Consider the following 22,815-nt stretch of genomic DNA (forward strand, 5'->3'; position numbering starts at 1 on the left):
TCCGTGCCAGTATTTTCATAGACTTAGATCCACTTTCATAATGTCTCTGTTTCAGAAACATTAAATTTTTCCTGATTTCTTTGGTAGCCAAACTATTAATTTCATTCCTAATTTTTTAAATTTCCTCCAATGCTGAATTCCATTTGTGTTTTTTTTCTAGTTCCTTCAGCCTATTTTGTAATTCCTCTGTTTTATTCCTTGTTTTTTTCTTATATGAATATATTGCTATAATTTTCCCTCTTGAAACAGCCTTCAGAGTATCCCATAGAATGGGAGGTGAAACCTCTCAATCATCATTGAATTCGAAGTAAAGACCAATTTCTTTTTTAATTTGTTCATTAAAGTAGGGATCATTGAGTAGATATGAATTTAGTTTCCAAATAGTATTCTTTGGTTGTAGGTCAAAATCAACAGATAAATATATAGGTGCATGGTCACTTACATCTATTGTCCAAATTCCACAGGTGTTTATTTTGTCTTTGTCTTTTCCAAATGTTATGAAATAGTCTATTCTTGTATATACAGAATGGGCGGCAGAATACTGAGTGTAATCCAGGCATGGGCAAACTACGGCTTGCGGGCCATATGCGGCCCGTTAAGCTTTTTAATCCGGCCCGCAGAACTTGATGAAATTATATTAATAAACCTTGTTAACGTTTTTTCCCCGCAATTCTGGCGTTTTCCCAATAGATGACGCACTCTATATACATTGGTGGCGACCCATTTCCTGGCACATCCGAACCGGCTCACAATTAGCCAGCGTTCCGGCTAAGGGAGATGGCCTGCGGGGATTTGCGAGCACAGAGCTTTGGAGCCTCTGCGCCACGGGGGGCAGGTTGAGGGAGGCTTAAAAGTGAGGCTGGGGATTTCGAATAAAGTTTATTTCTTCGACTGCAGTTACCGACTCCGTGTCGTAATTTTAGCGCTGCATGCAGCACACCGCTACACATTGACCTTTGTTGAGGTGCAGCGTATTACTCCACATTTGCGCTTTACTCTTTGGCTCGACCTATTTGTGTGAACAGACGTTCAGCGTCATGAACATCAACAAAGCCAGCCACCGATCCAAGTTAACTGACCAACACCTCAGATCCATCCTGAGAATCACCACAACAAAACTAAATCCAGACTTTGATGCGCTGGCTAAAAAGGGAGACCAACAACACTGTTCCCACTGAAATTAAAAATAAGTTTCTTCGTTGTGTTATGTAAAAAATCATTTGAAAATATTTTTTTCAATAAGCCTTACATGTTACATGTCATTTCTGTTAAGTGATGGACATGAGTAGTGTGCAGGTGCACGTACGTTCTCAAAATAAAAAATGCGCTCCAGATCAAATAACGCGCTCCGCACACTGGCGCGCTCTCACTGTTCTGTCTTTGTGCTGGTCGTTGTTGAGTTTTGGCACAGGGGACAATTGAATAAGAAGGAGCAGGACAAGTAGACCTGCATCTCCTACCGTTTTTGAAATAAAGACAGTCAGGAGGAGAGTGATGATGATAACATCTTGAAGGATAACAGAATTTTCAGTGCTTTAAAATAATAACTGTTACTATTAAAAAAGCTGTATTTTATTCATTTAATTTTCAGTGTTTTAAAAGTCATTTCAATAAATAGCTAAATACCATGGGACTTCAAAGACAGATATTTTGTTGTAATGCATTTGTTCATTTTCAATTGAAATTAAAGCACACGTTTTCTACATATCCCATGATATTTTATTTTCTCTTATGAGGTGTATTACCAAAACACTCCGTCCATCTGCTCCTGGTCCGGCCCCCCTGTCAAATTTTAGAACCCTTTGTCGCCCACAAGTCAAGAAGTTTGCCCACCCCTGGTGTAATCCCTTCTGTTGGGGAATAGGTTTCTTCATATATCAAGTAGACCAACATCCTCAAAAAGTGTATTAACTTTCTTATGTAAGGATTTTGTTTCATAGGTTTTGTATTGGAAGAGTCTAACTTAGGTTGTAATTGTAAATTTAAGTCTCCCCCACATATCAGGAGACATTCTGTTTCCGTTACCATAATATTAGTAATTTTCTGAAAGAAACCAATATCACTTCCTGGGGGTGCGTATATATTCAATAGAGTAACTGAATTTCCATCTATATTCCCCCTTACCAGAATATATCTGCCCTCCTTATCTCCCATTTCGAATACTTTTTGAAAATTTAGCTTGTTTGATATAAGAATAGCAACTCCTCTCCAATGTCCTGATTTATATGAAGAGAAAAACAGATTAGTAAAGCCCATTCTCTTTTCCATGCTTATTATCACTTAAGTAAGTTTCCTGTAAATATACTACATGGGCTTGTTCTTTTTTCATTTTGCATAGAATTCTACTACGTTTGATTGGATTTAACAGCCCATTGACATTATAAGAAATTAATTTTACTTTGTCCTTATCTATTTATCTGTATTTATCTGTCAATATATCATTGAAATTAGTGAAATAAAGCTTAATTGATCTACTCCCTGAACAATTAAGAACCAAGAAACGCGAATAATAATTTTTTAAAAAGGCAATGAAGGTGTGATTCCAAGACTGAGGTCTCTAGTAGATGACCCTGGGTTGAGCTAAAGGAAACGTCTAGCTGTGAGGGATAGCCCCTCCTACCTGTGAGTTGAGGGCCCCCGTTGCAGTACCCATAAAAGTAAGTGAACAAATCTATATCCATTACGCAGAAAAGATTTCCCTGTGTATTCCTCCCATATACATATTCTCATTTAGGTGGGGAAAAGGAGTGAATGAATGAATAAAAAAGAATAATTGAGTAATATAAAATACACATAATAAGTAGTTCTCGAGATAGGTATATCACTGTCTGCTTTTGCTTCCATTTAGCTTCTCAACACTGTTAAAGTTAGCCAAACCTTATGGCTCTTCTGGAGTGGGTGAGGGCTGTCTTTGGAAAGCTCCCAGTCTCTTCCTGATATATTTCTCTCGCCCTCCTCCCGTCCACTGCTTTCTCGATTCTCTCAGTATTTCCCAAGCAAAGCAGGATAATTGCTCAGCCAGGCTTTCCCTCGATTTGATCCCGCTGACGGGCAACCCTCTGACCTTCATGTCTGTAGTTGCCTCTTCCACTGTCTGATACAGTTGGATCCCATCTTCATAAAACATCCACAGTTTACCAGGGTATGGAGTTTGAAATCTAATCTTTTCTTGCTTTAATATTCGCTTTACTTCAGAGTATTCTTTACGTCTCTGCAGGACCACCGGGAGGGTAATCTTGATCGAAATATATTAATTTACTGTCCAAAGACACCCTCTTCTTACCCCAGGCCCTTCGTAGAATCTCTGCCTTGGTATTGTATCGAAGGAATCTAATTACTATTGAGCGTGGCTTATCTTCTCTGTCTCCGGTAGGCTGCGGGGCGAGCGCACAATGCACCCTCTCAATCTCAAGCTTCATAGTCGAGGGAAGCTCCAGCGCGTCCCATAGCAACTTTCATACAAATCCGTCATACACAAACCCCCCGCTCCTTCGGGAACATTGTATATCCTGATATTTTTCTGCCATGATCTTCTCTCCAGGTCAATTGGTTTACTTTCTTGTTGATTTAATATTTTTATCATCTTACTTAGTATCTGTTCCATGTTTTGCACGCGATCACCTTTTCAATACATGTTTCTGCCACCACTATTTTTTGATAGACGTTAGCAAGCTCTCACTTGATATTATTTAGTTGCTGTTTTATATCTTTCTGGAATCCCAGTATCTCTTCTATAATTTTTATCATATTTGCTGCTTCGCCTGAACGAGGCCCATCGTCAGTCTTGCCACCACGTGTTCAGGTAGGAGAGCCGCTGACTGCAGCCCTCTCGTCCACAGGATCCGCAGTGATGCTTTTTTTTATCTCCATTCTTTTTCTGTATTCTTGACCCCTCTTATCTATTCAGATATTTTCGAAAGATCATATATTTGATGGATTAACGGGGCAAAATATGCATTTTTCCGGAGGAGCTATTGACTTAAGCTGCCATTCTGGACGATGATGTCACCGGAACCCGAGAGAGTTGTTTTTTTTTAAGTTAGTTTGGGAGCAACACAGCAGGTCAGGAAGCATCTATGGAGTGGAGTAAACAGTCGACGGTTCAGGCTCAGACCCTTCATCAGGACTGGAAAGGAAAAGGGAAGAAGCCAGAATAATGGTGGGGGAGGGAGATGAAGTGAGAAACTAGGAGGAGAGAGGTGGAAGAGGTAAAGGGTTGAAGGAGGAGGAATTAGTTTTTGGAAATCTTTTGTAAATATAAAGTATGTCATTCTTAACTCCTGTTAAGAAGGCGTATGGTGTATTGGCCTTCATCAATCGTGGAATTGAATTTAGGAGCCAAGGTAATGGAGTGTTGTGACTAGTGGTGTCCCACAAGGATCTGTTCTGGGACCTCTACTTTTCGTGATTTTTATTAACGACCTGGATGTTGGGGTAGAAGGGTGGGTTGGCAAGTTTGCAAATGACACAGAGGTCGGTGGTGTTGTAGATATTGTAGAGGATTGTCAAAGATTGCAGAGAGACATTGATAGGATGCAGAGGTGGGCTGAGCAGTGGTAGATGGAGTTCAACCCGGAGAAGTGTGAGGTGGTACACTTTGGAAGGACAAACTCCAAGGCAGAGTACAAAGTCAATGGCAGGATACTTGATAGTGTGGAGGAGCAGAGAGATCTGTGGGTACATGTCCATACATCCCTGAAAATTGCCTCACAGGTAGATAGGGTATCATGACTTCTGGTTGCTTTCCCTCTCACACCAGGATGTCGTGCACCTGGTCAGAGACATCCTGGACCCTGGCATCCAGGAGGCAACAAACCATGCGGGTGAATTCAACACGTACAAACAAGCTGGAGGAACTCCGCAGGTCGGGCAGCATCCGTTGAAAAGAGCAATCAACGTTTCGGGCCAAAACCCTTCATCAGGACTGAAGAAGGAGGGGGCAGGGGCCCTATAAAGAAGATGGGGGGAGGGTGAAAAACCAATCAGAGGAAAGATCAAGGGGTGGGGGAGGAGATAGGCAGGAGAGATGAAGAAGGAATGTAAGGGGAAAGCACTATGGGTAGTAGAAGGCAGAATCATGAGAGAGGTGATAGGCAGCTGGAAGAGGAGGCAGAGTGAAAGTGAGATGGGGGAAGGGAGAGGGAGGGAATTACCAGAATTTGGAGAATTCGATGTTCATACCAAGGGGCTGAAGACTACCCAGGCGGTATATGAGGTGTTGCTCCTCCAAACTGAGTTTGGCTTCATCATGGCAGTAGAGGAGGCCATGTATGGACATATCCGAATGGGAATGTGAAGCAGAGTTGAAGTGGGTGGCAACCAGGAGATCCTGTCTGTTGTGGCGGACGGAGCGGAGGTGCTCGACAAAGCGGTCCCCCAATCTGCATCGGGTCTTGCCGATGTAGAGGAGGCCACAACCAAGAGTACCGGATGCAATAGATGACCCCCAACAGACTCACAAGTGAAGTGTTGCCTCACCTGGAAGGACGGTTTGGGGCCCTGAATGGTGGTAAGAGAGGAGGTGCTTGCAGGGGTAAGTACCAGGTGGGAGATCTGTGGAGAGGGACGTGTAGACCAGGCAGTTGCGGAGGGAGCGATCCCTGCGAAAAGCAGAGGGGTAGAGATGGAAAGATGTGCTTAGTGGTGGGGTCCTGTTGAAGGTGGTGGAAGTTGCGGAGGATAATATGCTGGATCCGGAGGCTAGTGAGGTGGTAGCTGAGGGCAAGGGTCTGTAGAAAGTGGGAAGAGCCGAAAGAGAAGTTATTAAGTGTGAGTACCAGTTCTGCCAACCGGAGGAGTGTGGTGGTGGTGGGGAACTGGTGAGGTTTATTGTCAAGTAAGTAGCAGAGGGCTTTGAGGCCTTCTTGATGGGGAATTGAAGTGTATAAGGATTGGACATCCTATCCCCTCCCTGCTTCCTCTCTCCCACCCTTTGATCTTTCATCTGATTGGTTTTTCACCTGGCACCTTCCATCCTCCCTGCACCTTTTTTTTTTAGGGCCCCTGCCCCCTCCTTCAGTCCTGACAAAGGGTCTCGGCCCAAAACGTTGACTGCTCATTTCAACAGATGCTGCCCGACCTGCTGAGTTCCTCCAGCTTGTTTGTACATGTTGATTTGACCACAGCATCTGCAGTGTATTTTGTGTAAACCATGCAGGTGTCCTCATGTCCACAAAATCTCCTGTCTGCTCCCCTGACTACAGAGTCCCCAGTGATGACAGCTCTCCTCTTCTCCATCCCATCCTTCTGCACCACAGGGTCATAGTGCCGGAGGGCCCTGTCACAGTGGCTCACACCTGGTCGGATGTTCCCGCCAACAGTATCCAGGACGGTAAACTTATTATTCAGGGGAATGGCAATAGGGGTGCTCTGCACTACCTGTCTACTCACCTTCGCTTTCCCCCTCTGACTGTCACCCAGCGACCTGCTTCCGGCAGCCTAAGTGTGACTCCCTACTTGTAGCTCTCATCTATAACTGCCTCATTCTCTCTTATGAGTCGATGGTCATCCAGCTGCTGCTCCAGATTCCTTACACGGTCTTCCAGATCGCCCAGCTGCATGCACTTCTGGCAGATGTGACTGTGGGAGAGGGGAGATCCCCTAAGACTGCCACATTTCACATAAGAGGCACATCACCGTCTCAGGAGGCATTGTAAAGCCTAACTGGGAGCAAGCTTGTCCTTTACCTTTTCTCGTCAAAGTCTCAGGGCTCCACTCCTTCACTGGCCCACTCACTCACTCACAGGCCGCTTTAGGGTCTTTTGAGAGACTTTTGGATAGGTACATGGAACTCAGTAGAATAGAGGGCTATAGGTAAGCCTAGTAATTTCTAAGGTAGGGACATGTTCAGTACAACTTTGTGGAACAAAGGGCCTGTATTGTGCTGTAGGTTTTCTATGTTTTTTTCTGTGTCATTTCTTTCAAAGTAGTTAAACGTATTAATTATCGTAATAAGAGACATGCCAGAGTTGGAGGAATGGGCCTGTGGTGTGGCATTCACTAAGTTTATGGATAGTATCATTTGATCTTAGATAAAAATAGAACTTTGTGGTTCAAGATTACTGCCAATTGTCTTGTTATCTAGTTTGGAATTCATTGTTCACATTTATAGGATTTGGGATTGCATCCTAAAAGTTCGATTGTATGTTTCTTACAGGCTCAACCCAGTAATGCAATGCTGCAGATGGCTTGGATCAATGGAGTTATCCCAGTTGTAATTGATTCTGAGAATTCTGTCCAGGAAAAAGCACTGGAGTATTTGAATCAAGTGATAATACAGCAAATCAAGAACTACAGGCAGTTCAGTGATGAAGACAAGTACCAAAGACTGGCCTGGGATGTTTTAGCACTTCTTGCACTTGAGTATCAGGAGCTTTGGTAAGTATGTCTTGGGATTGAAGATTCTTTATTGCCATTCTGTCCTACACAAGTGTAAAAGAAAATGAAATGATGTAGTATTTTTTTTTAAAATCTGCATAAAGGTGTATGTATCAGTTTGCAAATGACATTTATTTACTTATTGCTAACTTTATTTTGCTAGGATAAAAATTAATAAATTCCATAGCATGGAAGGAGGCTTTTTGCTACTCATCTATTTTCAGGTGGTTTGTGAGAGCTATTCATTAGTTCCCAGAACCTTGCAAAATGTTAATTTTTGAAAGTTTTTATTGTTCTAAGCTTAGTTTGATATAAATGAATAGCTGGAGTGTTCCCAGCAGATCAGGCAACTGCAGAAGTTAATTGTAACATGGTATGTTGGCACTTTTTCTCTTCATAATTTGAACTTTTTTTTGGAGAAAATTAGACTATTCAGAGGATTCACTAGTTGCATATGTAGGAATCTTCTACAGTGTATGCTATTGTAAAGTCTAAATCTTAATGGTACTAAAAACATTCTGTTGAAATTAATGAAACTGAAAAGAGGCATCGAGAGTAAAATGTTGCTAAATAACGCATCTTGTGCTTGATTCACTACCTCTGTCTGATTTGATTTCACAGTGTGTTTACGTTCTGGTTTTTTTAATAATTTATTTGAAGTTGCAAGAGTGCTGAATCTCTGTAAAAGAAGACAAACTGCAAATACAAAAAAAAAGACATAATAATAAATACAGTAAATAATACTCACTAAATAATGTAAAGTCTTTGAAATTGAGTCCATAGGTCAGGCAGCATCTTTGGAAAGAAATAAAGAACAGACATTTCGGCCAAGACATTTATTAGGACTGTTTAATCTATGTTTTATTTTGAAAGATAACCATTTCAATCAAGAAATCAAATTTAATTGTTCAACCATTTATTTTCTTCTTGGGTACTCTGTCAGTCTCAAGTGTAATTTGCTTTTGCTGTGTGAGTGTGTGGATGCTGAAATGACTGGTAAGGCCATGTGGGAACTGTGGAGTCCTCCAGAGATGCCTAACCAACTGCGTGGATGTGCTACTGTTTATGTAGGGTTTCTGTGTGCTCTGATGCACGGACTCCAGATTCTCAGAAATCCTAAATGCTGCATGGTAGTGTAGGAGTTAGCACAATGCTTTACAGCGCCAGCGTAAGATTGGGGTTCATTTCCTGTACCGTCTGTAAGGAGTTGGTATGTTCTCCCTGTGACTGCATGGGTTTCCTCAAGGTGCTCCAATTTCAATGGTTCCATTTAAAATCAGAAAATGTATACAATATACAACCTGAAATTTTCACTCTCGGCAGACATCCTTGAAACGGAAGAACCCCAAAGAATAAATGACAGAAAAAATGTAAGACCCCCAAAGCCCCCTGCCCCCTCCCATGCACAAGCCAGCATCAACTGCCCCCCTCCCCCACTTATTCTAGCGTAAAACATCAGCATTCCCACCACCCACCATGCAAACAAAAGGAAAGCCCCCCCCTGTAGACCGTGATCTACAGTACATCAAAAACTGTTTACTCCAATATTTTTGATGTCTCACAGGTACTTTCACTAAAGAGGGAGAGACAAATATAGTTCCTTCCACAGCGACACAGGAGACAACAGTTGCTATTTTGATGTTACAATCAGTCTGAAACGTTGCTTTTTATTTCGAGGTCACCAGCTTGAGAATCAGCAGCAAACTCTCCCTCACCATCGAGAGAGAGAGATTTCTCAAACTATTTCTTGTTTGAGTGTAGAAAAAATTAGAAGTGTTGTCTTCGACCCTTCAGTTAAATTTGAAGAAACTTGGAGACCATTTATTCAACATTTTCATATGAGCTAAACTGACTTTTCCTAAACCTTATTCTTATCATCTTTAATTATTTGGATAGAGGTGCAGAGTTATTGACGCTACTGTGTATATTTGATATAATGCAATGGCCCATGTTGGTTAGATTTTTTTTCTTGCTTTTTTGGTGGGGGGGTTCTTATTTTTTCCATTTTCTGTAACCACTATGAGTTTGGGAGGTTATTATATATGGATTAACATCTATTTGTATTTATACCTTAACCTATTAATTATGTATGCTCAAGCTCTTTGTACTCAATGTTTCATTTATGTTTGTTTAAAATCAATAAAAAGAAAGAGAGAGAGATCAATTACTGAGTGCAGAGCCCTCCAACAGCCTCTCTTACTGTCATCGATGTTCCAGGTCTCACTATGCTTTAGTTCACAACATCAGTGAGAATTCATGCTCCAGGGTCGTGCAAGGCTCTGAAGTCGCCCGACTTCAGGCCGAACCTGGACATACCGAAACATGGCCGATCAGCGAGCACCAAAAACGGGAACACGCCATCATGCAGAACTGCAGTTTTGAGAGCTGCTGTGGATCAAACAGATAGGACCCCCAGCCACCCTGAAAAGGAAAATAGAGACATTAAAATAGGAAGAATTTAACTGTTTCATCGGTGAGCTGGGAGAAGTTGTCCTCTGCAGCCTTCTTCAGCTCCACCCCCCAAGCGGGAATTTGGGTACAGTATTTCCTCCCAAATTCTGAAAGACGTACATATGTGTATTTAATATTTCAGTAACATTGTAGATATATTGGATAAAGAATTCTTGTTTGTTTAAGTAATTTGTTGTAGGTTATATGTAAAAGTATGTGAGTGGTATACATTATCATCCCACCACGTCATACGTGCGCACCTGGCTTAAAGTCAAAACAGACGTTTACAAGTTATCTCCTGGCTCTGTGTTTATGTTTCGATTGTTTTTATGTTTCTGCGTTCCAAAGCATAACAGTGACGATGAAGATTTAAGCAAAATTGAGAAAAATACCTACCTGTTGAAGCGCAGTGAGACGATCAAGCTAAAAAAGAAGTACAGCATGGTTTCTTCACAAGAGCAGAAAACATTCGAGTTTTTAAAAAGGCAGGAAATGGATAAAGTTCGGGGGTTCATAAGCAGTGGTAATTGGGTAATAATAATCATAGGTTTAAGGAAGTCAGAAATGGCTGACTTCATCAGAAATATTTCAATTAATAATTGGCATATTAGATGTGGGACTGTACTCTCTGGAATTCAGAAGAATGAGAGGGGATCTTATAGAAACATACAAAATTTTGAAAGGGATAGATAAGATAGAAGTAGGATTAAAGAAGAGGAAGTACTGGTGCCTTTAAAGAATATAAAAGTGGATAAGTCTCCAGTCCCGACAGGATATTCCCTAGGACCTTGAGGGAAGTTAGTGTAGAAATAGCAGGGGCTCTGACAGATATATTTCAAATGTCATTAGAAACGGGGATGGTGCCAGAGGATTGGCGTATTGCTCATGTGGTTCCATTATTTAAAAAGGGTTCTAAGAGTAAACCTAGCAGTTATCGGCCTGTAAGTTTGGCGTCAGTGGTGGGTAAATTAATAGAAAGTATTCTTAGAGATGATATATATAATTATCTGGATAGACAGGGTCTGATTAGGAGCAGTTAACATGGATTTGTGCGTGGAAGGTCATGTTTGACAAATCTTATTGAATTTTTTGAAGAGGTTACTAGGAAAGTTGACGAGGGTAAAGCAGTGGATGTTGTCTATATGGACTTCAGTAAGGCCTTTGACAAGGTTCCACACAGAAGGTTAGTTAGGAAGGTTCAATTGTTGGGTATTAATATTGAAGTAGTAAAATGGATTCAACAGTGGCTGGATGGGAGATGCTAGAGAGTAGTGGTGAATAACTGTTTGTCAGGTTGGAGGCCGGTGACTAGTGGTGTGCCTCAGGGATCTGTACTGGGTCCAATGTTGTTTGTCATATACATAAATGTTCTGGATGATGGGATTAGTAAGTATGCAGATGGTACTAAGATAGGTGGCGTTGTGGATAATGAAGTAGGTTTTCAGAGCTTGCAGAGAGATTTAGGCCAGTGGGCTAAAAGATGGCAGATGGAGTTTAATGCTGATAAGTGTGAGGCGCTACATTTTGGTAGGACTAATCAAAATAGGACATACATGGTAAATGGTAGGGCATTGAAGAATGCAGTAGAACAGAGTGATCTAGGAATAATGGTGCATAGTTCCCTGAAGGTGGAATCTCATGTGGATAGGGTGGTGAAGAAAGCTTTTGGCATGCTGGCCTTTATAAATCAGAGCATTGAGTATAGGAGTTGGGATGTAATGTTAAAATTGTGCAAGGCATTGGTGAGGCCAAATTTGGAGTATTGTGTACAGTTCTGGTCACTGAATTACAGGAAAGATGTCAACAAAATAGAGAGAGTACAGAGGAGATTTACCAGAATGTTACCTGGGTTTCAGTACCTAAGTTACAGCGAAAGGTTGAACAAGTTAGGTCTTTATTCTTTGGAGCGTAGAAGGTTGAGGGAGGACTTGATAGATATTTAAAATTATGAAGGGTGTAGATAGAGTTGACGTGGATGGGCTTTTTCCATTGAGAGTAGGGGAGATTCAAACAAGACATGAGTTGAGAGTTAAGGGGCAAATGTTTAGGGGTAACCCAAGGGGGAACTTCTTTTCTCAGAGAGTGGTAGGTGTGTGGAACGAGCTTCCAGTAGAAGTGGTAGACTCAGGTTCAATATTGTCTTTTTTTTAAAATTGGATAGGTATATGGACAGGAAAGGAATGGAGGGTTATGGGCTGAATGCAGGTCGGTGGGACTAGATGAGAGTAAGTGTTTGGCATGGACTAGAAGGCCAAGATGGCCTGTTTCTGTGCTGTAATTGTTATATGGTTGTGTGGTTATATGGAAAGTTGTTTCCATTGGTAGTTGAGACTAGAACTAGGGGACATTGCCTCAAGATTCAAGGGAGAAGATTTAGTACAGAGACGAGGAGAAACTGTCTTTCCCAGAGAGTGGTAAATCTGTGGAATTCTCTGCCCAGGGAAGCAGTTGAGTCTTCTTCACTAAATATATTTAAGATACAGTTAGATAGCTTTTTACATTGTAAGGGAATTAAGGGTTAATTAAGAGAAAAGGCAGGTAGATGGAGCTGAGGTTACGGACAGATCAGCCATGATCTTATTGAATGGCGGGGCAGTCTCGATGGGCTGGATGGCCTACTCCTGCTCCTATTTCTTATGTTCTTATGAAACATAGATGTGTTCAATTGCACAATGGATAACTGGCTGATGTATACTGAACAAATTGAGCAGTATTTTGAAGCAAAGGAAATAGCTAATGAGAAACAAATAACAATTTTGCTGAGGGCATTGTGTTTAAAGGTATATAGTTTGCTTAGAAGTTTGATTGCTCCAATCAAACCAACCAAAATGGGCTTTGCTGATATCGTGAAAGTAATGCAGGAACATTTAGAACCAAAACCGTGGTTGATTGCAGAATGCTTTAGGTTTCATAAACAAAATCAACAAGAGGGGAAGTCCATTTTAGTGTACTTATGTGGCGGATTTGAAGAGATTGAGCATTGTCAGTTCAGTGATAGACTTAACGATGCACTGAGAGATTGTTTAGTTTGTGGAATCTCAGAAGAAACCATTCAAAAATGGCGCCTAACTGAAGCACAGCTCACATTTAAAAGAGCAGTTGAAATTGCTGTATCAATGGAAACAGTAAACAGAGACACAATTGAGTTGTAGTCAGGAATGAAAATGAGCATAAACAAAATTGCAGTGTCTAAACAGAAACCTGCCTGGCTGAACAAATTGTGTTACTGTTATGTCAGGGGCTCAGATATACCAGACCGATGCAGATTTAAAGGTGCAACTTGCAGACAATGGAACAAAGTAGGACATGTATAAAGAGCATGTCAGGCACAATAAATAAAATGGTCTGCACAAGGAAGAGAAAAGGGTTTTTAAAAGAAACGCAAGTTATAGTTTCAAAAAGAGCACTGATCTTTATGGCGTTGATGAAAAATCTGAAAATGGTAAGAGTGACACAGGACTGTGAAGCCTTGAGATTTATAATGTGAAAACTAACTACACAAGCAATATGACTTACACTAGAAGTGAACAGCAAATTACTTTAAACTGAATTGGATGCTGGCTTGTCTGTTTAAGTCGTTTCACAAAATGAGTTTGAATAACATTCCAAAGATACTAAACTGAAGCCTGCAGGCATCCAGCTAAGAACTTATACTGGAGAAACAGTAACTCCTGTAGGAATGACTTCCGTAAGAATGAAATACAGCAACCAACAAGCTACATCGGGCTTGTATGTGCTAAAAGCAAGAGGGCCAATATTGTGGTCGGATGAGTGCCTGAAGCAACTACAATTTGATTGGAGATCCATCCAGCATTTATATGCCATATCCCCTGAAATAGTCAACTGAAGGCAAATTTAGAAAGATATTGGATGGTGCCTCAGCTGTGTTCAAGGATTGCATTGGAAAACTTAAACATATCAATAGGAAAATAGTGTTAAATGAATATGTCACACCCAAGTTTTATAAAGCTTATCCAGTTCTTTGTACTGTCCTTAATAAGCTAGATTGCATGGAGGCTGAAAGAATTTTTTCAAAGTTGAGTGGAGCTTCACATGCCCCATCATTGAAATGTTCCCTCAATCTATGGACTCACTTTCAAGGACTCTTCATCTCATGTTCTCGATATTTATTGTTTGTTTATTTATGATTATTATTTCTTTTTGCATTTACAGTTTATTGTCTTTTGCACACTGGTTGAATGCCCAGTCAATGTGCTGTTTCATCGAATTGATGATAGTTATTATTCTGTTATGGATTTATTGAATAAGTCCATAAGAAAATGAATTTCAGTTGAAATTTACTTTCAACTTTGAACTAAGTTCTCTTGTTTCATAAACTTAAGCTAAAGTGAGGCTGTACAGCAGCAGAGCAGTTAGCACAATTTCTTTACAGTGCCAGTGATCAATGACGGGTTAAATTCTTACTGCTTTTGTAAGGAATTTGTACATTCTCTCCATGACTGCGTGGCTTTCCTCAGGGTGCTCTGGTTTCGTCTAATTTTCTAAAGGTGTATGGTTAGAGTTAGGGTTAGTAAGTTGTGGGCATTCTATGTTGGCGCTGGAAGTATGATGACACCTGCGGACAGCCCCAAGCATATCCTTAGACTATGATCATTGATGTAAATAACACGTTTCACTTTGTTTTGCTGTACGTGTGACAAATAAAGCTAATCTTTTTCTGTTTCTCCACTCTGAGTGATCGTGGACTGTGGTTTTTGAAGAGTGATAGGGAAACCTGAAATGTTTTAAGGCCAATGTCAATAGCATTGAAGCCCCAACTGCTTTGTTAGACCACATCATTTGCATGTCTGAGACCTACTCCCCAGATAGACTTCATTCCAAGCTCTGTGACAGGAAAGAGTTACAAGACATACAAGGAAAAGATGAAAACTTTATCCAAACTGCATTAACATTTTTAGTAGCTTTTTTTTACCCCAGTATTCTACTAATTGTCATCTTGGCGTTAACATTTGTAATTCTCTGTTGATGCATCAAGCACACCAGAAAAGTAATTTTCTTTCTTCCTCCACAGTCGTTACTTGACTAAAGCTTTCCTTCTGTGGTCCCAGCAAGATAAATTCAGTTCAACGTTTGTCAAAGATCTCATCTCTCACACTGACACTGATCATGCCCCTGCTGCCTGGATGCTGCTTTCAAAAATAGCAGGATTCTTCCCACAGTTGAATTATACAAAGATTGTGGAAACCTGGGAGGATGTTTATAGGTTGGTCATTTGTGAGCTCTATAGCTATTGGTCTCTTTATGTTTTGTGTTGAATGGTTTGTAAAATTCAAAAACCTTCATCTCATTCAAATTTTTCATGCTTTGTGATTAGGGTTAGAAAACAGCTAGGTGTTTTGATTCTCTTATGCTATTTTATAAGAAGTACTATATCTGGTCATGAGTAATTAGAACTGTTCTGTTAAATCTATTATTGAATTGAATTACTTGCATCCTTCATATACAAGAGTAAAAATCTTTACATTATGTCTGTCTAAATATGCAATTTATAGTAATTTATAATCAATATTATGTATTTATAGTCAATATAACATAAGAATACAATTATATCAGCACTAATTAATCAGTCTGATGGCCTAGTGGAAGAAGCTGTCTGGGAGCCTATTGGTCCTGGCTTTTATGCTGAGGTACCGTTTCTCAGATGGTGGCAGCGGGAACAGTTTGTGGTTGGGGTGGCTTGGGTCCGCAATAATCCTTTGTGCCCTTTTTACACACCTGTCATTGTAAATGTCCTGAATAGTGGGAAGTTCCCATCTACAGATGTGCTGGGCTGTCTGCACCACTCTCTGCAGAGTCTTGCAATTGAGCGAAGTACAGTTCCCATACTAGGCAGTGATGCAGACAGTCAGGATGCTCTCAATTGTGCCCCTGTAAAAAGTTCTTAGGATTTGGGGGCCCATACCAAACTTCTTCAACCGCCTGAGGTGAAAGTGGTGCTGTTGTGCTTTTTTCACCACACAGCCGGTATGTACAGACCACATGAAATCTTTAATGATGTGTATGCCAAGGAACTTAAAGCTTTTCTCCCTCTCAACCCCAGATCCATTGATTTCAATAGGCGTTGGCCTGTCTCCATTCCTCCTGTAAACCACAACCAGCTCCTTTGTTTTTGCGACATTGAGGAAGAGATTGATTTCTTGACACCACTGTGTCAGGGTGATGACTTCCTCTCTGTTGGCTGCCTCATTATTATTTGAGATTAGGCCAATCAGTGTTGAATGCTGAACTGTAGTCCAAGATCAGCATTCTCACATAAGCATCCTTCTCCAGTTCTTGATTTTGAACAGGTTCCTTTCTTCAGCAAACAGCTGTGGCATACTTTCCATCCTCTTCGTCTCATACCTCAGACAGTGTTTCTAACTGGAGAAGTAGTCTCTGTGATAAATTTAGGTTAATTGCTTTTGTTCAGCTTCAGAAAACCTAAGGACAGAAATCTACGTCAAAGGTAAAGTCACTTGTGTCAAGATTGTGAAATCACATTCAATTATTGATGTTGTGACCCTGTTGAGAATGAGTATTTTCAACCATAAGATACAGGAGCAGAATAAGGCCATTTGGCCCATGGAGTCTTTTATCTGCCATTCATTCATGGCTGATATATTTTTCCTCTCAACCCCGTTCTCCAGCCTTTTCACTGTAACTTTTGACACCCTTGCGAATCAAGAACTGATCAGCCTTCACTTTTGAATATATACAGTGACTTGGGCTCCACAGTTCTCCATGTCAATGAGTTTCACAGATTCACCACTGCCAGTTAAAGAAATTCCTCCTCATCTCTGTTCTAAAGGGACGTCCCTCTATTCTGAGTCTAGAGAAGTATAGCACAGAAACAGGCACTTTGGCTCATCTAGGCCATGTCATATCCATTTAAACTGCCTACTCACATCAACCTGCACTGGGACCATAGCTCCCCTATATTCATGTAGTTATACAAACCTCTACATAACATCCCATCTTCTGTACTCAGTACATTGATTTATGAGGGCCATTGTGCCAAAAGCTTTCTTTATGGACCCCATCTACCTCTGATGCTACTTGCAACAAATTATGTACCTGTATTCCCAGATCCCTTTGTTCTGCCACGTGCCTCAGTGCCCGGCCGTTCACTGTGTAAGACCCACCCTGATTGGTCCTATCAAAGTGCAAGACCTCACACACTTATCTGCATAAATTCCATCTGCCATCTTTTCAGCTGATGCAAATCCCTCTGTAAGCCATGATAACCTTTCTCACTGTCCACTACACCCCCAATCTTAGTGTCATCTGCAAATTTGCTGACGCAGCTTAGATCCCTGCAGCACTCCACTAGTCACAGGCCTTCAGTCAGAGAGGCAACCATCTACTACCACTCTTTGGCTTCTCCCACAAAGCCAGTGTCTAATCCAATTTACTACCTCATCCTGAATGCTGAGCGACTGACTCTTCTTGACCAGCCTCCCATGCTGGACCTTGTCAAATTGCTTACTAAAATCTATGTAGACAGCATCCACTGCATTGCCTTCTTCCACTTTCCTGGTAACCTTCTCAAAAAGCTGTTCGATTGGTTAGACATGACCCTACCATGCCCAAAGCCATGCTGATTATCCTTAATCAGTCCACCTATTTCCAAATACTAAAATATCTTGTCCTTTAGAATAACTTTCCCAAACTGATGTCAGATTCACCGGTCTATAATTTCCTGGTTTCTGTTTAGAGCTTTTTGTAAACAGCAGAACAACATTGGCTGTCTTCCAATCCTCTTGTGCTTCTCCTGTCACTAAGGATGTTTTAAATATCTCTGCTAAGGCCTTGGCAATTTCCGGCACTTTCTTACTCTGACTCCTCATCTTTTTTTCCAGTCCTGATGAAGGGTCTCAGCCCGAAACGTCGACTGTACTCTTTTCCATAGATGCCTTCTGGCCTGCTGAGTTGCTCCAGCACTTTGTGTGTGTTGCTCAGATAACCAGCATCTGCAGATTTTCTCTTGTTTGTTCTTTCTTGAGTGTTCTCTTGCGTTTCTTGAACTCCATGAGCACCTTATTTGCTCCTACTTGCCTATGCATTTCCTTTTTTCTCATAACCAGAGCCTCAATATCTGTTGAAAAGCAAGGATACCTACAGTTGTTATCTTTGGCTTTTATTCTAACAGGCATATATAAGCTTTGTAATCTCTACATTTCATTTTTGACAGCAACCCCCCCCCCCAACTTACCAAGTACACCTTTGCCAGCAAACAGACCGTCTCAATCCACACTTGACAGAATATTTCTGATACCATCCGAATTGCCCTTTCTCCAGTTTAGAATTTCAACCCTTGTACCAGACCTATCTCTTTGTATATTTACTTTGAAACTAATGGAATTATGGTCACTAGATGCAAAGTGTTCCCCTACACAAATGTCACCTGCCCTGTCTCATTCCCTAATAGCAGATTCAGTATCGCACACTCTCTCATTGGGACTTATAACCATATCAAGTCAAGTCAAGTCACTTTTATTGTCATTTCGACCATAACTGCTGGTACAGTACATAGTAAAAATGAGACAGTGTTTTTTAGGACCATGGTGTGACATGACACAGTACAAAAACTAGACTGAACTACGTGAAAAAACAACACAGAGAAATCTACAGTAGACTACAGACCGACACAGGACTGTGTAAAGTGCACAAAAACAGTGTAGGCATTACAATAAATAATAAACAAGACAATATGGCAAGGTGTCAGTCCAGGCTCTGGGTATTGAGGAGTCTGGTAGTTTGGGGGAAGAAACTGTTACATAGTCTAGTCGTGAGAGCCCAAATGCTTCGGAGCCTTTTCCCAGATGGCAGGAGGGAGAAGAGTTTGTATGAGGGGTGCATGGGGTCCTTCATAATGCTGTTTCCTTTGCGGATGCAGCGTGTAGTGTAAATGTCCGTGATGGCGGGAAGAGAGAGAGAGATAAATATAATATAACCATATAACAATTACAGCACGGAAACAGGCCATCACGGCCCTTCTAGTCTGTGCCGAACGCTTACTCTCACCTAGTCCCACCGACCTGCACTCAGCCCATAAGACTCCATTCTTTTCCTGTCCATATACCTATCCAATTTTACTTTAAATGACAATATCGAACCTGCCTCTACCACTTCTACCGGAGGCTTGTTCCACACAGCTACCTTTCTCTGACTAAAGAAATTCCCCCTCGTGTTACCCCTAAACTTTTGCCCCTTAACTCTCAACTCATGTCCTCTTGTTTGAATCTGCCCTACTCTCAATGGAAAAAGCCTATCCACATCAACTCTTATCTATCCCCCTCATAATTTTAAATACCTCTATCAATTCCCCCCTCAACCTTATATGCTCCAAAGAATAAAGACCTAACTTGTTCGACCTTACTCTGTAACTTAGGTGCTGAAACCCAGATAACATTCTAGTAAATCTCCTCTGTACTCTCTTTATTTTGTTGACATCTTTCCAATAATTCAGTGACCAGAACTGCACACAATACTCCAAATTTGGCCTCATACAAATGCCTTGTACAATTTTAACATTACATCCCATCTCCTATACTCAATGCTCTGATTTATAAAGGCCAGCACACCAAAAGCTTTCTTCACCACCCTATCCACATGAGATTCCACCTTCAGGGAACTATGCACCATTATTCCTAGATCATTCTATTCTACTGCATTTTTCAATGCCCTACCATTTACCATGTATGTCCTATTTGGATTATTCCTACCAAAATGTAGCACCTCACACTTATCAGCATTAAACTCCATCTGCCATCTTTCAGCCCACTCTTCTAACTGGCCTAAATCTCTCTGCAAGCTTTGAAAACCTACTTCATTATCCACAATGCCACCTATCTTATTATCATCTGCATACTTACTAATCCAATTTACCACCCCATCATCCAGATCATTAAAGTATATGACAAACAATATTGGACCCAGTACAGATCCCTGAGACACACCACTAGTCACCGGCCTCCAACCTGACAAACAGTTATCCACCACTACTCTCTGGCATCTCCCATCCAGCCACTGTTGAATCCATTTTAATACTTCAATATTAATACCTAACGATTGAACCTTTCTAATTAACCTTCCGTGCGGAACCTTGTCAAAGGCCTTACTGAAGTCCATATAGACAACATCCACTGCTTTACCCTCATCAACTTTCCTAGTAACCTCTTCAAAAAATTCAATAAGATTTGTCAAACGTGTCCTTCTACGCACAAATCCATGCTGACTGTTCCTAATCAGACCCTGTCTATCCAGATAATTATATATACCATCTCTAAGAATACTTTCCATTAATTTACCCACCACTGACGTCAAACTTACAGGCCTATAATTGCTAGGTTTACTCTTAGAACCCTTTTTAAACAATGGAACAGCATGAGCAATACGCCAATCCTCCGGCACCATCCCCGTTTCTAATAGATTTGAAATATTTCTGTCAGAGCCCCTGCTATTTCTACGCTAACTTCCCTCAAGGTCCTAGGCAATATCCTGTTAGGACCTGGAGATTTATCCACTTTTATATTCCTTTAAAGCGCCAATACTTCCTCCTCTTTAATCGTCATAGTTTCCAGAACTTCCCTACTTGTTTCCCTTACCTTACACAATTCAATATCCTTCTCCTTCATGAATACTGAAGAAAATAAATTGTTCAAAATCTCCCCCATCTCTTTTGGCTCCACTCATAGCTGTCCACTCTTATTCTCTAAGGGACCAGTTTTATTTCTCACTATCCTTTTGCTGTTAATATAACTGTAGAAACCCTTTGGATTTATTTTCACCTTACTTGCCAAATCAGCCTCATATCTCCTTTTAGCTTTTCTAATTTCTTTCTTAAGATTCTTTTTACATTCTTTATATTCCTCGATCACCTCATTTACTCCATGCTGCCTATATTTATTTTAGATCTCTCTCTTTTTCCAAACCAAGTTTCCAATATCCCTTGAAAACCATGGCTCTCTCAAGCTTTTAACCTTTCCTTTCAACCTAACAGGAACATAAAGATTCTGTACCCTCAAAATTTCACCTTTTAATGACCTCCATTTCTCTATTACATCCTTCCCATAAAACAAATTGTCCCAATCCAGTCCTTCTAAATCCTTTCACATCTCCTCAAAGTGAGCCTTTCTCCAATTAAAAATCTCAACCCTGGGACCAGTCCTATCCTTCTCCATAATTATATTGAAACTAATGGCATTGTGATCACTGAAACTGAAGTGCTCCCCAACACATACGTCCATCACCTGACCTATCTCATTCCCTAACAGGAGATCCAACACTGTCTCTTCTCTAGTTGGTACCTCTATGTTTTGCTGCAAAAACTATCCTGCACACATTTTACAAACTCCAAACCATGGGCTTCCCAGTCTATGTGTGGAAAATTAAAATCTCCCACTGTCACAACCCTGTGCTTACTACAAATATCTGCTATCTCCTTACAAATTTGCTCCTCCAATTCTCGCTCCCCATTAGGTGGTCTATAATACACCCCTATAAGTGTTACTACACCTTTCCCATTCCTCAATTCCATCCAAATAGTCTCCCTAGATGAGCCCTCTAATCTATCCTGCCAGAGCACTGCTGTAATATTTTCTCTGACAAGCAATACAACACTCCCCTCTCTTGCCCCTCCAATTCTATCACACTTGAAGTAACGTAATCCAGGAATATTTAGTTGCCAATCACACCCCTCCTGCAACCATGTTTCACTAATAGCTACAACATCATATTTCCAGGTATCAATCCATGCTCTAAGCTCATCCACCTTTCTTACAATGCTACTAGCATTAAAATAAATGCTTTTAAGAAATTCTCCACCTCTTCCTCTCTGTTTATCTCTAATGGTGCAAACAACTTTACTATCTTCTTTTTCTTCCTTCCCCCATACATCTGTTCCTACACTTTGGTTCCCCTCCTCTTTTGTATCTAGTTTAAATCCAATGGAGCCTCTCTAGCAAACCTTCCTGCAAGAATATTTGTCCCCCTCCAGTTCAGGTGTAAACCGTCCCGCCGGAACAGGTCCCACCTTCCCTGGAAAACTGCCCAATTATCTATAAATCTGAAGCCCTCCCTCCTGCACCATGTCTTCAGCCACGTGTTGATCTGCGCTATCTTACTATTTCTAAACCTGCCTGCACGTGGCACTGGTAGCGGTCCTGAGATTGCTATCCTGGAGGTCCTGTCCTTTAACTTGGCGCCTAGCTCCCTAAACTCACCTTTCAGGACCTCCTCACTCTTCCTACCCACGTCATTGGTCCCTACATGGACCACGACATCCGGCTGCTCACCTTCCCTCTTGAGAATACTGAGAACTATATCCGAGATATCATAGGTGCCACCGAGCCAACAGACCATCCGGGATTCTCAATCTCTTCCAGAGAACCTCCTATCTGTCCCCCTTACTATCGAATCCCCTATCACTACTGCTCTCCTCTTTTCCCTCCTTCCCTTCTGAACTGAGGGTCCAGTCTCGGTGCCAGAGACGCAACCATTGCAACTTGTCCCTAGTAGGTCATCCCCACCAATAGTATCCAAAACAGTACTCTTATTATTGATGGGAACGGCCACAGGGGTGCTCTGCTCAGTCTGTCTATTCCCCTTCCCTCTCCTGACAGTCACCCAACTACTTGACTCCTGACTCTTGGGGATGACTATCTCCCTGTAACTCCTGTTTATTTCTGCCTCTGCCTCCCGAATGATCTGAAGTTCATCCAGCTCCTGCTCCAGTTCCCTAACACTGTTTGTCAGGGGCTGCAGCTGGATGCACCTTTTGCAGGTGTAGTCATCAGGGACAATTGTGCTCGCCCTGACTTCTCACATACTGCAAACGGAGCACTCGACTGCCCCAACTTCTGCCTCCATTATCTACTCCTAAGCTAATTAAATTAATTAAAGGAGCTTACCCGGCCTTACCTCACTTGAAGTGAAGCTCGTCCTCAGCCTCTGCTCGCTTCTTTAATTCTCCCACTGATCTCAGAG

At 41.3% G+C, this 22,815-nt stretch overlaps 1 protein-coding gene across 3 annotated transcripts in view; it reads left to right on the forward strand.

The window, feature by feature from the left end:
• ncapd3 (non-SMC condensin II complex, subunit D3) overlaps positions 1–22,815 on the forward strand; it is a 269,184-nt gene that overhangs the window by 137,348 nt on the left and 109,021 nt on the right. For all 3 annotated transcript variants that reach the window (XM_059956769.1, XM_059956770.1, XM_059956771.1), the window contains 2 exons: positions 7,157–7,377; positions 14,861–15,052. In XM_059956769.1, coding sequence (XP_059812752.1) covers positions 7,157–7,377; positions 14,861–15,052 — 413 coding nt within the window. The remainder of the gene's footprint in view (positions 1–7,156; positions 7,378–14,860; positions 15,053–22,815) is intronic.

The sequence above is a fragment of the Hypanus sabinus genome, chromosome X2 (assembly GCF_030144855.1).
Source record: "Hypanus sabinus isolate sHypSab1 chromosome X2, sHypSab1.hap1, whole genome shotgun sequence".
NCBI classification, from domain to species: Eukaryota; Metazoa; Chordata; class Chondrichthyes; order Myliobatiformes; family Dasyatidae; genus Hypanus; species Hypanus sabinus.